This window comes from Drepanopeziza brunnea (genome assembly GCF_022702325.1).
Source record: "Drepanopeziza brunnea f. sp. 'multigermtubi' strain 214-2 chromosome Unknown ctg19, whole genome shotgun sequence".
Taxonomy (NCBI): domain Eukaryota; kingdom Fungi; phylum Ascomycota; class Leotiomycetes; order Helotiales; family Drepanopezizaceae; genus Drepanopeziza; species Drepanopeziza brunnea.
The window spans coordinates 1,611,419-1,628,381 of NW_027094082.1; the positions used below are offsets into that span (position 1 = coordinate 1,611,419).

The 16,963-nt window shown below is 53.0% G+C and overlaps 6 protein-coding genes across 6 annotated transcripts; 2 read left to right on the forward strand and 4 right to left on the reverse strand.

Moving 5' to 3' along the window:
* Nucleotides 1–51: 51 nt before the first annotated feature.
* Nucleotides 52–717, forward strand: L3040_009216 (uncharacterized protein; the record flags this gene model as incomplete). Its single annotated transcript, XM_007290408.1, has 1 exon — nucleotides 52–717. One exon carries the CDS (start codon nucleotides 52–54, stop codon nucleotides 715–717), a length of 666 nt encoding a protein of 221 aa, XP_007290470.1.
* A 401-nt stretch (nucleotides 718–1,118) lies between these two features.
* On the reverse strand, nucleotides 1,119–2,720 carry L3040_009217 (uncharacterized protein; the record flags this gene model as incomplete). Its single annotated transcript, XM_007290407.1, has 1 exon — nucleotides 1,119–2,720. One exon carries the CDS (start codon nucleotides 2,718–2,720, stop codon nucleotides 1,119–1,121), a length of 1,602 nt encoding a protein of 533 aa, XP_007290469.1.
* A 1,327-nt stretch (nucleotides 2,721–4,047) lies between these two features.
* L3040_009218 (uncharacterized protein) lies at nucleotides 4,048–5,004 on the reverse strand (the record flags this gene model as incomplete). The annotated part of the gene is made up of 3 exons (XM_066155901.1): nucleotides 4,048–4,491; nucleotides 4,598–4,810; nucleotides 4,888–5,004. The coding sequence occupies 3 exons, from the start codon at nucleotides 5,002–5,004 to the stop codon at nucleotides 4,048–4,050; spliced, it is 774 nt and encodes a 257-aa protein (XP_066010182.1).
* Nucleotides 5,005–5,388: 384 nt separating this feature from the next.
* On the forward strand, nucleotides 5,389–6,782 carry L3040_009219 (uncharacterized protein; the record flags this gene model as incomplete). Its single annotated transcript, XM_007290405.1, has 4 exons — nucleotides 5,389–5,478; nucleotides 5,564–5,934; nucleotides 6,012–6,408; nucleotides 6,477–6,782. 4 exons carry the CDS (start codon nucleotides 5,389–5,391, stop codon nucleotides 6,780–6,782), a joined length of 1,164 nt encoding a protein of 387 aa, XP_007290467.1.
* A 716-nt stretch (nucleotides 6,783–7,498) lies between these two features.
* Nucleotides 7,499–9,360, reverse strand: L3040_009220 (uncharacterized protein; the record flags this gene model as incomplete). The annotated part of the gene is made up of 2 exons (XM_007290404.2): nucleotides 7,499–8,480; nucleotides 8,546–9,360. The coding sequence occupies 2 exons, from the start codon at nucleotides 9,358–9,360 to the stop codon at nucleotides 7,499–7,501; spliced, it is 1,797 nt and encodes a 598-aa protein (XP_007290466.1).
* Nucleotides 9,361–12,083: 2,723 nt separating this feature from the next.
* L3040_009221 (uncharacterized protein) lies at nucleotides 12,084–15,147 on the reverse strand (the record flags this gene model as incomplete). The annotated part of the gene is made up of 2 exons (XM_066155902.1): nucleotides 12,084–14,260; nucleotides 14,310–15,147. The coding sequence occupies 2 exons, from the start codon at nucleotides 15,145–15,147 to the stop codon at nucleotides 12,084–12,086; spliced, it is 3,015 nt and encodes a 1,004-aa protein (XP_066010183.1).
* Nucleotides 15,148–16,963: the final 1,816 nt, after the last annotated feature.

A 16,963-nucleotide genomic window follows, 5' to 3' on the forward strand; every position in this document is an offset into this window, starting at 1 on the left:
CATCCCAACCCAAAAACATCGTTCTCAGAGTTCACTCATCACATCACCATCATGTCCCAACAAACAACACCCCCAAGCGAGCTCGAGCGACCACCCTCCTCCCTCAGCAGCACCAGCACCGACCTCGATTCGCTCACAGCAGCCCACTCTGAGCACAGCACCTTTTCAGTTTCAGCCGAGACCGACGACGACGCACGCTCCACCACCTCCTCAGCCCCAACCCTCACGTCCGAAGACCTCGACAGCGCCGCCCTGACAGACGCATCCTCCTTCCCCGAAACATCCAGAGCGCCATCTCCAGGTCCCCGACTACTACAACAACAACAAGACCCAGACACGGACGGCCACTTCCAGCCCTCCCCCTCGCCACCATCCCCTCCCCCCCCACCAACCGCCGTCGAGGTGACCTCATTCTCGCACCTCGCCTCTGAGCTCTCGCTCTTCGCCTCCTGCCTCTCCGCAACCCCCGAGAAGCCGTGCGACGAGGAGGACGTGCTGGCGCAGGCGAGGCGGAAGGAGATGCTCAAGCGGGACTTGCTGGAGCTGGCGGGGAAAGGGGCCGACGGATCTGAGGTCGGTCGCGAGAGGGAGGCTGAGTTGTTGGGGAAGATTGAGAGCTTGCTTGTGGGTTGGAGGGAGGTGTATGAGGGGGTTGAGGGCTGGCGGCATGAGAGGAAGGGCGAGAGGGCGAGGCGGGAGTTGAGGAGGGCGGCGTGAAGGTAGGCTAGGCTAGGGCTGGGCCCTGGCTAAGAGAGATGAGGAACAGAGGAAGTTCAAATGTTGAGAAATGAAATCGATAGCAAGAAACAAAAACACGGCCTACCATGAAAAGTATAAAAATAGACAGAGCCTGAAAGCAAGAGTGAACAACAATTTATAGATTAGAATAACTCGACAGCTGGGTATAGTGCGAAGCAAGAGAAGAAAACCCTTGGCTTAGGTTGCGTCCTCGCCAAGCCAAACTATGTACAACAACATCCGAATGAGTCTCTGTACAGCAGCATTCGAGTGAGTATCTGGGTCCTCAAACCTGTCTGCCCCTCTCCCCTAATCCTCTTTCGCTTAGACATTACATCCTCAAGGTGAGGTCTTGTAGCCAGTCCCTCTGTAGAATCTCATTAGGCCTTCAATTCCGCACTGATTTCCTCCCTGACTTTGCCACACCACTTCCAAATCGCGTCCTCGAAGCCTTTCAACGCAGCTCTGTCGGTACCGCCAACAACTCCCATCACATCGACCTTGAGAATGACTTCCCAGCGCAGTTCGGCAGCTTTAATCCAATAGCGCAAGTTCTCCGCGCAGCGATACGGCTTCGCGAAATCCGTATGCCATTTATCGATCGCCCCAAAGGGTCTCTTACTTTTCCTCACAACCGCATTATGCAATTTGACCAATCTCAATCCCGTCCTCATATCATCCAAGAAATCTGTAGGTATGCTGTCATCGCCAACTTCGTCGATGGATTTGAACAGTGGGAGAGTTTCAGGGTTGGTATCCATGGACTTGATGAATGCGTACTCCCTGTCTACGATAGATCCGTCCCAAGAGTCATCGAGCCAGGTCCAGCTTGCTCGTTGTTTCCGCTCTGCTTCCTCCATGGCTTCCTCCTGGCTTAGCATATCGTAGACGCTTGCTACCCAATTCTCCATCGTGACCCGTTCTTCCGAGCGCATTCCGGCTGCGAAATTCCTCGTTGCCATCCGCTTTAGCACGTCCATGACGGAAAGTAGTTCTGTCCGTATCTTGCGCTCGGACTTGATTGCTGCAAGTCTTGCGGGTTGATTATGTGCTGTGTAGTACATCTTGGCGGCGCGGATGGCAAGGGTCATGATATCCAATATATGCATGCCTTGCAGCTCGTGCCAGCCCCGATCTTCGTCTACCACCGGAGCTGAAGGGTGCTCCTTCGATCCCTGCGGCGAGGGTGGTGCGGAGGTGGGATTCTGCTTCACGTCATCAAGTAACTTGACCGCGTCGTTGAGAGACTTCTGGAGATCGTCTTTGAGCTCTTCTAGGGTAGGCGGACGTGGTATTGGCTTCACTCGATGTATGTAGGTACTGGCTGTCGGAGGGAGCATGTGTGGGTGATCTGGGTCTTCCTCCTCCTCCTCCTCCTCTTCACTATAGTATTCATCTTCCTGGGTCGGGCTTTCTACCAGCATCCCTCCCAGCTGTGCTTGAAGTTCCGGGCTGCCTCCCATCGACGCATACGATGAATCAATATCTGACCCCGTAAATTTGGGGGTGAGGAACGATGTATCCAGAGCCGACAAGTCCAAAGTGCCACGCTGATTCTCCTTCCTCTTCGCCAGCCGTCCGCCTTTCCCATCCAACAGGCCCGTTCGTGCGAAATAGTATTGTAGGTGTGCTATGCTTCCCAGGCTCAAAACGCTCTCTCTCGATTGTGCTGAGGCAGCGAAATTCGTTCCTTGAGGCCTTACATAGCCACGTCGTTTGGGCTTGTCGGGCCCACCAAAAGAGGACAGTCGATTAGAAGAATAACTCGCAGACGAAGACCGCGAGGCCGAGGTCTCGGCAGAGGTATCACTGCCCAAAGACTCCCTTCCCATGGTGCTAGAATAGAGAGATGGCTCGGAGCCTGTAGAAACACTGCGCGAGAGCTCCGGCAACGCTCTGATGGCCGGAGTCGGGGATGCAGAAGGCGAAGGCGACATTTTGTGGAAAGATGGTTGCTCTCTGAGCTCTTGTGTAGCAGCCATTATGCCGTGTGTATTTCGTACTTTCGATTGATGCGGCTGTGCTGTGTTTGATCTGCTGCGCGTTGGCCGAGCAGTCTATGAGACGCGGAAGATTCTATTAACTGGCTGTTACTTATTATAGTAGACTCCGAATGTCTTGGGACTGCCCGGCAGTGAAGTGACCTCGCTGCCTCTGCTTCTGGAAGAAATAGCTCGGAGACTGGTTGCTGTGCTGTGTAGTGTTGTGCTGTGGGAGTTGGTGATACACGTCGTCGAGTGTGAACGAAGAGGTGCTCGGCAGTGTGCGTTTCCAAAGGAGAGGAGGAGACGACAGGGGTTGTGTCGAAACAACACGGAATTAGTATCAGTGCTATGCCGGCACGTTATCGGGTTTAGTAGGTAGATGGGCATGAAATGAACGTTGCAAAAGAACTCGATGCTGCTACCATATGATATCCAGAGATTGGACGTTGTCGGAACCACAGGCTGCAGTGAGGGCGTAGCAACCAAGGGTTCAAGTTCATTCCATTCCAATTGATCTAATTAGTTAATTTTGTATCCCAGGCAACCTTTGGCATCCAATCTGAATTCAATTCCGTCCCGATCGACTGCTATTCTACAATTAATTTCGAGGTACAACATATTAGCGCACGGATCCGCCCGGCGACGACGACCTTCTACAGTATAAAGGCTTGCAGAATCCGAAAATTCTATGATATCGTCGCTGACTCGAACTGTCCCGAGTCACGTGTGGAATATTCAAAAAGCCCCTTTTCGAATTCCCTCTTTCCCACCGTATGATTGACCACACTTCCACAACGCGGGATGCTATCATTTTTGTCAAACCATTCCCGGCTATTCATTTGGATGTTTTTGTTCCTATGTCAAGTTCTGCGTGCTTGTCGAGAGATCCAGACACCTGGGGCATCTCAGCCCAGATGTAACCCCCGGCATGGGTATCGTTGCACGAATAGCGCGAACTAATTTTCTGCCAGAGGATTCGGAGGATTCGCGATTTGGCTCTGGCGATCGCTGGGAGTCTAAGTAGCTTGTTTTCTTGATACAGTAGCAGTACCGGTAGTAGAGTAGTAGCCCGCGAGTCATCATCATTTTCCGCGTTGAATCCGCTTGCGTTGTCCAGTCGACGTTGGATGGTATCTCAAAAGAATGTTGGTTAGGGAGATGAGGTCCGCAGGTGCAAAAGCGAGAGAACAAACCCAACTCCGTCTCGTCGTTGTCTACAGTTCATGCGGAGGAGAGAAGAGGGAAGACAGAGAAAATTGGTCGCCGGCTCCCGAACATCGATCCAAATTACCCTCCTCTATCTCTCTCTCCCACACTTCCTCCGTTACCTCCCCATCCACCCGCCATCAACAACAAGCACATGACCACTGACATAACTACTCGCCGCGCTGGCAAGATACACCACGCTCCCCTTGAAATCCTCCGGGACCCCCCATCTCCCAGCTGGGATCCTCTCACTGATACTCTTCAGCCTCTCCGGGTTTGCCAACAGCGCAGTGTTCATTTCCGTCTCGATGTAGCCAGGCGCAATAGCATTCACGGTGATGCCCTTCGAAGTCCACTCGTTCGCGAGGGACTTGGTCAGCTGGGCAACGGCGCCCTTGGAAGCGGCGTAGGCGGGCACGGTGAGGCCTCCTTGGAAAGTGAGGAGCGAGGCGAAGTTGATGATGCTGCCGCGGCGGCCGGAGGGAGATGCTGGCAGCGAGAGCATGTGGGCGCCCACGTCGCGGCAGAGGGTGAAGACGGTGGTGAGGTTGACTTGGATGACCTGTGTTGGGGGGGTGGTGTCAGCCCGTCACGCGTTTCTTTCTTCTATTTCACCTCTTCATCTATTCATCTCGCCGTGCGTTGCGTTGCGAAGTACAAGTACGTGCCTCGTTCCAATCGTTGTCTGGGAACTCGGCACAAGGATGCCGGCGCTGGATCCCAGCACAGTTCACCAAGATCTGGATCTCATGTCCATCTCTTAGGATCGTGGGCGTCAGAGCTGCGACATCTGCTTGCGAGGAGAGGTCGGCCGTGTAGATGGTTGCTTTCCTTCCCAGAGCTTCAATTGCTTGCAAGGTAGCCGTGTTGGATCGGTCGCGCTGTCATTACATGTCAGGATTTCCGAAATGCCAAATGCTGGTGAGCGAGGATGGGGGGAGGAATCCAGCATATATACTTGGACCAAAATGATATCTGCGCCGCACTCCGCCAGAGCAACAGCAGCAGCCTGCCCAATACCCCTCGTTCCGCCTGTAATCAGGGCCGTCTGTCCCTCGAGCGAAAACATCTTCATCGCTGCGAAAGCCATTGATTAGTTCTTCACTTTCGTGTTGCTCACTTTGGTATCCGGTGGATTTCGCATCAGCAAGTGACCGACACCGACTCTGCATTGCATGTATAATTAGTAATTGTACGGAGTATTTATTTAACATTCAGGCGGCGGACCGGCTAAAATGGAGGATATTTCTGCTTTTGGCCACTTTTGGTCTGGTGAGGGGTCTAAGTCTAAGTAATGCAGCCGTCAGAGCCCGCTCCACCGGCCATGTCACGAGACGGAAGATATCTGATTTTGTTGAACATATTCTCGATCACGAAGTTCTACACAATTACTGTATTTTCCCACATTCGATTCCCTGAAGTGGGATCTGCGTGAGCAATTGAAGTAGGTAAAGGAACAATGGCAGGCGAAACTCCGAATCAAGCGAGTTCGGAGAAGACCGAGCAAGTCGTTGCCGCGGTCCTCCATGGCATCCAGGATTTGAGGATAGTAAGTCATACATGTATATGCAAACAAATATATAACCTGGGTACCTATATCACATCACAGATTGCTGACAAAGTGTTTTCGGTAGGAACATCGCCAGCTGGGCTTCCCAGAGGCGTCCGAAGTCCAAGTCGCCGTGCAGAGCACAGGTCTCTGCGGCTCCGACCTGCACTACTTCAACCACTACCGCAACGGCGATATCATCGTCCGCGAGCCCTTAACTCTCGGCCATGAATCCTCCGGCGTCGTCACCGCTGTGGGATCCTCGGTCACATCCCTCGCAGTGGGAGATAGAGTAGCGCTCGAAGTAGGAATCCCATGTCTCGAGTGCGACCTATGCAAGACGGGACGGTACAACATATGCAAAGCGCTGAGGTTCAGGAGCTCAGCGAAGAGCTTCCCGCATTTCCAGGGGACGCTGCAAGGGAAGATCAATCACCCGGCTGCGTATTGTCATAAGTACGTCTTCTCTCTCGCTTATCTCCTTTCTCTCCTCACGGACTCTCAGGATCGGACGTTGACAAACCCCCACGCAGACTTCCCTCTAACGTCTCTCTTACAATGGGCGCAATTCTCGAGCCCCTCGGCGTAGCAATCCACGGCCTCCGCCGTGCCGCCCTCCCCAAATCCAGCACCGTGCTCATCTTCGGCGCCGGCGCAGTCGGCCTGCTCTGCGCCGCAATGTGCAAAGTGTACGGCGCCAAACACGTAATTATCGCCGATATCCAAGCCGAGCGCGTCAACTTCGCCGTCTCCAACCAGTTCGCCGACGCCAAGATAGTCGTCCCGATGAAGCGACCGCAGGCCATTGGAGAGAAACTGTCTTTCGCGAAGGAGGTCGCCGAGCTGGTGAAGGGTCAGGCCGGGGGCGAGGAGGTCGATGCCGTGTTCGAGTGTACCGGTGTCGAAAGCTGTCTGCAGGCTGCTATATACGTTCGTGCCCCTTCTCCCTGGAAAAGTCCTAACAGACAAGTGAATGAAGGCTGACGACCCACGCCCAGTCCACCCGCCCAGCCGGCAGAGTAATGCTCATCGGCATGGGCTCGCCCATCCAGACGCTCCCCATCTCCGCCGCGGCCCTCCGCGAGATCGACCTCGTGGGCGTCTTCCGCTACGCCAACACGTACGAGGAAGCCATCACGCTCGTGTCGGGCGGCAACCCGCGCCTCCCCGACCTCTCCAAACTCGTCACGCAGATCTTCACAGGGTTCGCGAGGATCCCCGATGCGTTTGCCATGGCCGGGCGGGTCAAGGACGACGACGGGAGTCTGGTGCTGAAGGTTGTTGTTGATACCACGGAGAACTAACGGGGCGCGGGGATGGGCAAGTTGTAGAGCGCGAGACGAGGTTTCTCTTCAGCCATGGTGAGGAGGATCAGGTCTTTGTTGGCTTGACTTGAGATTTAGGGTCCGTTGGCAATAGCCGAGGACCAGGGAATGTTAGACGAGGGCTCTTCTCTTGTTGCGATTTATTTAGGCATGACGCCATAGTCCACATATTTTTCTCCAGTCGAAATTTCCAGTTCTACGAAATGTCTACACGATGTCGTTTCGGATCGTGTCCTCGCACCAGTAGGCTGCCGAAATCAACTCCGCCCACCTAGGTTATAAGCTCCGCACCTTGCAAGAGCAACCGAACACCTTCTCTGAGCGAGAGTCACCCCTTACTTCACCTACATTCACACGATCGCCGTGTCCCAACTCCCCCTTAAACAATCACGCGAGCACCATTTCCAGCTTGATATCTCGGCAAGTGTATTTCCACATTTGTTTAGCCGAGATCTCGTCTCGTATTTGTCCTAGAGCCACAGGCTCAAAATTTTTCCTACCCTCGCCGCGTTCCAAACGCCAACTTCTCCTATATACAGTTGCGTCTCTCGCCCATTTGTTTTGTGCCAAAATGGCGAGCGAGTGAGTAAGGTATCCATCTCTGCCGTAAAAAACGCCCCGTGCCATGCAAGCAGAAGAACAGGCCCGAGCAACCAAACACCATTTAAGAACGCTTCGCACACGCCATGTCGTCTTCACCAATCCACACCCGTCCAGCTAAAGTCCCCGTCGATGTTGACCCACTTCTTCTTTTCCATCGCATTCTCCCACCCCATCATCACTGCCAGCATCTTACAACCCACACTGCTGACGGTGCAGATTATCCTGTCGCTAGCGGTCCCCAAAACTGCTATGTCCAGCAGGTACGCCCTCCCCACAAGCTGCCTTAGCCGCAGCGCCTCATCCGTCGGCGGGAGCTTCGTGGTAGGGGTTTCTATAGCCGTAACCGGAACACTGGTCGGCTTCCCCAAGCTCCAGAACATGCCAGCGAAGAAACCGCCCTCCCAGCCAACATTCTCGTCGACCCACTTACGGATTGCACTTGCGGGCTGTTGAGCCGACTCGCTGCTCTTTTTAGACGCGAGTCTGATCAGCTCTTGCGCTCGTTCCGCATGCGAAAATTCCTCCGAGTCGTAGACGTCCGGGTCGTCGGACGCGAGCACAAAAATTGTATGCCTCTCAGCCATCTGATTCTTCTCGCCATCTTTGCCAGAATCCCTGAGGGCGCTGTCCACCAGTTCGCGGGATATTTTACCGTATACATCGAGAGGTATGTAGGAGTCCTTGTATTGGTACTCAAAGGGGTGGCGGTCGCCGTGGCGGACGTGGACGCCGATTATCATGCCGTTCTCGTCTTCGGGTGGGGGACGGATGGTCTTCTCTAGAAGCGCTGTGGCGCGTTCATCAACGTATTTCTGGTCGACGTGGTTGAGGTGGAACAATGCTTGATAGCCTGCTCGGGCTAGAGCGAAGAGAGCCTTTTGACGATCGACTTCCATCTTCTTGGAATTCTCGAATTCGTCCTTGAAGGAGCTCCCAAAAGTGTAAGCAGCCGTGGCTGCCGATACAACCAGATGGCGTGCTTGATGTGGGCATGGTAGCATCTCATGCCTCGGAGGGGGTCTGCAGGCTGGAATTGGGGGAGGTTTGAAGTAGTCGGTGTACTTGCCATAGGCCCTGATTTTGTTAGTAACGTATCGTAAGACAAGAAAATGAGACAAAAGCCAAAGTATGTTTCTTACCATCTCGAGTCATCGACAAAAAACTGCCTCCTCTCCTTCTGCGCCAACCCATACGCAGTCCAGATCATCATCAGCGTCTTCCCCAAGCTCGCATCTGAAGTCTCCATCAGGAAAGTCAGAGTCTTTTCACAGACGCCCGAATCGATCAGGCCGTCCTGATTGATTCCAACCAGAGATCCGTCCTCTTTCATGGTCGTCTTCGCCTTGAGTCCAGGCAGTAGTCCATAAGCCTCCGCCTCAGCCACATCCATGAAGTTCTTGTCGACATGATAGTATCCCTGGCGGAAATGCTGGCGGTTAAGATGCGCATGCAAGTCGGAAACGCGAGACGCTACCTCAGTATTCTGCTGACAAATCTCGGCGTATTGCTTAGGCTCCAAGGGGAATTCGTGGTCCGGAGGAATCGAAACCGTCCACTTGACTTTCCCCCGCTGGTCTGTTACCACCACGGGCGTCGGGTAATCCGGTAAGACCGACTCTTCGACCATCTCGTATTCCACTCCAGAATATGCTGCCCATCCTACTGGATTCCGGTAGGACTCCAGTTGTAGCCTCATGGAACCATAGTACAATATCAGCACTACCCCTACCATCCAGCAGAACACCCTCATATATCTCCTCGGGGCACGCGTAGGCGTCGGTTTCTTCCCATGTCTCGGTACTAAAGCCGGGAGACCGGGCGAAGGAGGTGGCGAGACCATCAGATGGTTGAAGTTGAATCGAGAAGAAGTGGACGACTTGGGACCTCGATCGAGAGAGTTGAAGCTCCCTGGCCTCAAGCTCAACCGCGGAGACTTGCGTGAAGAGATGATCATGTTCTCGTGTGTGTAGCTCTGCTTTGTCTTTTTCAAGTCGAGATAGAGTGGCATCTGGACAGCAGTCGACGCAGCCCAAGGGAAGAAATGAATTGGTGACTGAACCGAGCCAAAAATGAAATCAAATGGACCGAAACGAAATGGAATGTATGGTATGGTATAATATTGAAACGAATTGAACGATGAATCATCGAAGAAGCAAACGCAAAAGCAAACGAATTCCGTCAAAAGGAATCTACAAGGGCGTAAGGTTGTCGGCGTGCCTGCACTTGAAGAATGAATGAAGGGATTCCTTCCGCATTCATCGGCCCCGAGTGCCGTCGGTGGGGTTCAAGGTGCAAACAAGAAGCCGTCGATCTCTTGTCATCAATGTCAGAGATAGATTAAAAATTGCCGTCAGTTGGAGCTTGGCGGGGGCGGCAAGGGGCTCGTGTAGAGCAGATTTTGAGATGATCAAGGTGTCAGTCAAGGTGTGCCGAGGGGGATAAGGGGGGGGGCGGAAATTCCTGGGGAAGAAATGCACAATGCAAAGTATAAAGAAGAATCGAATGGAATGGAGTCAAACGCGCGTCGATCACGGTGGGGAGAAGAGAAGAAGTAGACATGGAGAGAGAAGAGAGGGAGAAGAAGGAAAAGAGGGAAACGAGAGAAACGAGAGGGAGAAGAGAGAGTAGCAGACAGCTGACACGCCAAGACGGGCAACCGAGCACCTGACTATCAGACAACGGGATATCAGACCGTAGACTAGGGAGCACGGGCTGGCAGAATCCCCCCGCTGCCCTTACCCGATCCAATAGCATCAAGGCGACCTGCGCGGCTTTACGTACACATGGGAACTTCCGAAACACGGTCCGTCACAGCGGGAAGCCCCCATAGAGTTGCGGAGTTTAGACGATCTGCTAAAAACAAATAGGGGTACGATCTCCACCGAGTTTCCCTTCTTTCGGTCTTGGCTTTGGTTCGCTTATTTGGAGCTGAGCTTGGAGCTGAGCTTGGTACCGAGCCTCCGTACTTTACAGGTCAATCAAAAACAAACAAAACAAAACCACCGACCAGTCAAGCGACTCAGGAACCAATCGCCTCCCTGCCGCGCCGCACCGCATGAATCGCCTCCTAGCATGACCGTATTGAACCCTCGCCCAGGAATCCAGTACATGCGGAGTACTACTGGTACAAGTACCTTTATGCACGGAGAAACTTTACCTTACTTACGCAGTGCTTACTACTACATACCCTGGACCAAAGCAAGGCAAAGGCAGGGGGAAAGGCAAAGCAAAGGCAAAGCAGAGGCAAAGGGAGTACTTACTACCGTACCTACTTGCCCTGGGCTCAGCAAAGCAAGGCAAAAGGCTAGAAGCCAGCCAACGACGGTCACCCGCCTAAACAGAAACAGAAACAAAAACCAAGTGCAAATACACCAATCAACAAAATCACATCGCCTTCTCCCTACCTTCCCACCTTACTTCAGCTTATCCGCCCCCCTTCCCCTTTCCCTTCCCCTTCCCCTTCCCCTTCCCAATCTACGCAGACGTAGGTACCTCCTCGTGCTGCCCACATCCAACATATCTGTCCCCATGCGTGGATCATCCTAAGCTTGGGGGGAAAAGGGGCTGTAACGCTCTGTGGTACGGAGTAGGGTTGGCTGCGCCTAAAATTGGTACATGTAACTTTATACTATTTGGGATGATTTTCGACATGGGGACAGATACCGGTACCCAACCCATGCTGGCCGCGCGAGTGAGTGGGTACCGGTATACGGACGGACGGACGGAGGTGCAAAGCCCTTGCGTTCGTCACCGCCTAATTCTGCCACCCAATCCAAAAAATTCGAATCTAGGTGGTGACAAACTATGCGGCCTGCAGGCACCTCCGTACATACGGTATATGTATCTCAACCCTTAAAAAAAAATATTAACCCAAGAAGAAGAAAACAAAGAAAAGAGTCCAAACATCCATCTCATTTCCCCCTTGCCGTGCGCCCCAAGGGCAATAATTAATAATGCGATGCGGAGGGAAGGGGAGAGGGGGAGCGGCTTCTGGCATAAATAGTAGTAATACACTTCTCTCCCTCGCAGGTTGGACTTCGGCTACCTACCTGCCACCTCCTCACCTAACTACCTAACCCACCTACCTACATGGGACCAGCAAACGGAGAGAAGCCCGCATAACCACGACAACAGGGAGAAGGAAGACTCATTTCTGACGGATCATCTCATGGTTCATACCATGGCCCTGCGCTATGGACTGACCCGCTTGTAGATCGCTAGCAGCAGCAGCAGCAGCAGCAGCAGCATCACCCCCACCCCTCCCATCTCTACCGACCATGAGATGAACAACAACACTGCTCATCCTTCTACCCATCCATCCATTTGCATCTGCCCCATTGCAGTCCATCGATCCGTGCCCTTGTGAACGCTCAAAACGCCTCGGAGAAATCACAACTGAATCCAGCATGTGCATGCCCAAACCCCCATCAACCGTTTCTGATAATATAACAACAGGCCTTGCTGCAGCACCCTTTTCCTTTTCAGAGAAAGCCGAACCTGTTTGCTGTACCCCTACCCCTTACCCCCTTTCCCCAAAAATCAAACCCCCAATAGAAAGGTTCCCATGAGTAACGGACGAGAGGAGCAACAAAATGGGGTATAAAGGAAACATGATTGATTAAACGCGTCAAGGCCAGCCGAAACGCCCATATATGTCCAAGTAAAATGCATCGCCAATCATACACTGATCTCTGAGGACCTCTTCCTGCTCGGCACCCTGGGTGGCGCTTCAGTAGGCATCGCTGTGGGAGGAGACGACTTCGAAAGTACGGATTCGACGCCCATGAAGGGTTCGCCAGGCGCGTCGCGTTTCCGCTCGCTGACGATTCGGACATTACCACGAGTGCCCTTGACAAGATGCCCAGATTCGACTCTGTCCTGAATCATTTCGTCCAACATCTTGGACATTTCGTCAACGCTCTTCGTCCGCTTGCGTGTCTTTGGCGATAGAAGCCCAACCGGCCCTATGGCTAGAACCGGGAAAAAGGGACCACTCTCGATGAGTTGTGAAGGACGAGCAGAGACCGGATTCGATGAGCCGCTCTCAGACAACAGTGACGCGTTGGTGGGCGTCCGGGGCACTTCAGCTGTATCTCTGGATCTAGCGGCGCTTCGAAGCGCCGTCAACATCCGATCCTTATCATCTAGTCGAGCTCGGAGATCAGCAATTTCGGAATCCTTTTCCTTGAGCAACGCGGCGACACCATGGTCTTCTCCCACCATGACGCCACTTTTCGAAAATCCAACGGACGCTCTCGAGTGACTTGATCGCCGGGCTTGGATAAGCCGTTTCTCCAACGTTTGACAGTATCGATTCTTGTCGGCCAGATCGGCTTGTAACGCGCGGTTCTGGGCTTGCAAAGATGCGGTGCCATCGCCAAATTCCCCTGTAGAGTCTTCGTCCTCAGCCGAGCCCCCTGATAGCCTTTCACCAGAGAGCCGTTGATTGTTGGGCAGTGCACCTATCGTGGATACCGACTTGATTGAGGCTGTTCTCTCGACGGAACTTCTGCCGGCCGTTGATGGGGTGATAGACGAGCGCATTGACATTTGCGAAAGGTGGCCGTTGGACGCTACGGCAGACAGCCTGGGATGCATACCGAGCGAGGAATACGATCCACTAACATTGACGCCTGTCGACTTGGAACTCAGAATGAGACGGTTGAGGTGTTCAATACGCTCCTTCAACGCTGTTCGAGCTAGCTGCATCTCCAGCATCTGCTCCTCATGTCTTTGGTCAGCTTCCTTTTCACGTTCCTTTTCTTCCTCATAGTCTCTGGTTTTCGCTTGCGCATCTAACTGCCCTCGCAGCTCAAGAATCTCCATGCGGTAACGCTCAAGAAGTACTCTTGCACCACCATCTCCTCCGGCCCCCAAGGCTTCATCAGCTCTCTTGGCATGACTGATTATGTTATTTTTTGCTCTGGAGGCGAACTTCAACGTGTTCAGCGTCTCACCAGTGTGCGTGTTCTGTGCTGAAGCGCTACCGGTAGACCCGATCTGGATCGTGCAAAGGATGCTAACAAGTGAGTCTCCCGATAAAGCTCCTTGCAAGAGCCGGGTAAGCTTGCTGTCTCGATATGGAAGGTGTCTCCCATCCTTGTCAGTGGGTTTTCCATCCTTATCTTTATCCCCGGACAAGCGAGCTATAACTGTTCCGAGCGTCAACAAACTCTTGTTGATATGCGATCCCTCTGTCCGTCGTTCCTTGGTCTCTGCCGCTCTTTCAGACCCAGCCAAATCGATCAAACTCAATGTTGACACACGGACGCCTCCCGGTAGACCCGAGCGTTTGTTGTCAACCATAGCTGCATTACCCGGGATCCTTTCTCTGCTTTCCACCACAATCTGGACAACAGCGTGACTTCGGGAACTCCTGGAGTTGAATTGAGTACTGGAGGTCCTCCTGGCTTGGTCTCCTCGAGCTATCACCCTCAGAAGCTGCGTAGGACTTTGTACTATCTCCTCCTTGAGCGGACTAGCGTAAACCCCCCTCTTGGCATCTTCTCGTAGTTTGATTTCTTCCTGTTGAGGAGCACCTGGTCCGATGGCAGTCCCAGCTGTTGGGGCACTTAAAAGATCATGAATCTTCTCATTATAAATTTCCAAATAACTGACCCGAAGAAGAAATTCGCGCGATGGTGTCTCACGGATGTATGAGAAGATATCGGTGATGGCGAGGGGTATAACACCAGGCGAGGTCGCAGTTCCTTGCATGGAAAATGTCTTTCCTGTTCCAGTCATTCCGTAAGCAAATACAGTTCCATGGTACCCTTCCATTACTCGTCGTACCAGTCGTTTCGCCGAGGAATCGTAAACTTTGGCGTTGTTATCGTGTGTTGCAAAGACATTATCTGTATTCAGGTCAGAATCGCACTAGGAGCATAATACACCTTGACGTACCATAATAATAGTCACCCCCTTCTTTGCCACGATATGCTACTAGGGATCTCCTCCCGTCTACCATCCACTCTCCATCATTTTTGGTGGAAATTGCCCCGGCATCTGGACGAACCCGAACACTGACTAGCACATTTCCTTTCCCTTCGTGAAATCCGGAGTGGCCATTTTCATCGATGGCATCCGCAGGTAGCTCTCGGCCGCGGCATCCTTCGCCATTTCCCTCGAATGTCGTCGCCGAAGTCGAATATGAATCTTGTGCTGAAGAGCTTCGGCTTTGTGGGGGGGAGGGCAGACTCAGCAGACCATCTGATCCTCGAGCACCTGGTCCGCTGGAAATGGATCTACTGTCACCGCTCCCGTTGAGCAAGCTGGGGTTCGTACTGATATAGCTTTGGCTCTGGCTTTTCGGGCTGGGTGCGGTCTTCCGTTTCCTAGCCTTGCTGCCCCCAGGACTCGTAAGCCCCGACTCCGACCCGCTGAATATTGCACTACTGGGCTCGATTCCGCCAGAGAGCGGGCTAGGTGGAAGGCTGGTTGTTCGTACGCCTCTAGGTGGCTGTGGAAATGCATTGATGCTAATGGTCTTTCTTATGGTCTTCCCAGCAATATTCACTCCCGGCGTGGACTTCGACGAATTTGTTTGACTCGGCAGGTATGATGAAGAAGGCGCACGAAGGCTGCTTCTGGGTATCGTTGGTGAAGAGCTTCCTGCACTCGAAGTAGAGGATGCTGGAAGGTTGCCTGTGCTCTTGCGTGTCTTAGACACAGGCAATGCAGGCAGTGCCGTTGTCGGAGGCCCATGCGATGGCCTTGACGGGCGGGGAATTGAGGCTGACATTGCAGTTCAGGAGTGGCACACGATCGGATATATGCAATGAGGGACCAAGGGATAAGGTACAATCGTGCTGTCGTCCTTCAGTACACTACCAAGAGGTGAATTTCTAGACCTCCATGAAACGTTGAATATGCAGATCTGGAGGTGTTAGATCTCGGTGTCTGGTAGAGTAGTTCGACTGCCAGACGAAGAAACAAAACTTACCCACTTAGGCGCCTAGATAATCTTGGGAGAGGGGCCTTCCAACGAAAGGGTGAGACGCTATAGGCACCTCAATAAGCCTGAGCAGAAGCCAGTATGTTTGATCCTAGTTTGTGTCAGTGCTTTCGCAGGTGAAGGACGATCGGCCTGTAAGCTGATACTAAGACGGAAAGCCTTGAATGTTTCTAGCCAGCTCTGGAGCTATGTAGGTGAATCAAAGAGGGAGAAAATCGTGTGGTAACTCACCAAGTCGAGTCATACAAAGGGCTCGCAGTCGGCGAAATGTAGTGAGATGTGCCGTACCTGGCACGGTGTGTACCGTGCACTCCCTCTTCGTGGAGTGATTCTTGAACGCAAGAGCCTAGGCAGGCAAAATTGCGATTGTCCAGGCACAGACCGCGGTTGGTAGGCTGTTTGGTATTCCAATGCGCCCTTGAGTATGGAGATATTTGCGATGAAGAAATTTATCCTGCCCTCCGAATGCCGCTCAAGTTACCACCACTCGATTATGCGTTAAGGTTCAAGGTTGTTGTGTAATCCAGATCGTTTGTTCAACAGTCTCCGCAGTGTTCTGAGTGTAATGATCTGGTCGGCGTATACGGGGTTGGAATGATGGTTTCAGCCCGGGGGCCAGCCAAAGTCTGGTATCGAGTGGAGGAACTGACAGGTGGGTAGTCGTACGGGACGTTTTCGAATTTTGAGAGAGGGCACAGAGGTCGTAAATCCTCATCCGGACCGACACAGCAGATGCGATGCTTTAAGAGAGCGAAGGCCACGTCAAGATACGGGTTGGTGGGAAGAACGGTCGGAGGTTCACGGTGCGTTGAGGGTAGTGGGTGAGTGACGGGTGGCTTGCATATGCAGGTTTCGTGATGGGGGTCTACACCCTGGAAGGGGAAAATGAGACAGGATGGTACGGTAAATGGTAAATGAGTGTTGTGCGCGTACAGGTGTAGTGTGGGCTGTGCCGGCGTGGCCTCTGTCGGTCGAGTGAGAGTACCGAGACGCGTTGGTTGTGATATAGGACGTAGGACGGTAGGACTTAGGACTTAGGACGGTCGAGGCGTTGAGGCGTCGAGGCGTCGAGGTGTCGAGGCGTCGAGAGAAACGGGAGCCCGAGGCCGAAGCGGACGGGGGGAGGGGAAATAATAAGGAGCGGAATGCCAATGCGATATGCAAGATGCTTGATATGGTCAAGGGCGGGCGGCGGCGAGAGAAGGGACGAGAGAGAGAGAGAAAGGAAAGCTTGGACGACGAGTCGATGAGGCACGACTACGGTAGTGCTACCGGTACACCACTACACCACTAGGTACACCACGACCGTACAACACCACAACACCACAACACCACAACACCACAACACCACAACACCACAATATCACAACATCACAGCCAATTCTACCTACTACTCCCTCATCTTGACCACTGGTAGCAGGGGAAAGGGGTGTGTAGGGTAGTCCGGATATAGTTGCTCCGTACACTATCACCTCCCGGTACCGGTATCTATGCGAAATGGTCTCTTCAATTAAACTTTCGCCCCCCTCCCCCGCCCAGATAAAGGAAATTGGCGATCTCTGGCGGCCAAACTGGCTGGCTGTCCACTATTTTTGGTTGTGGT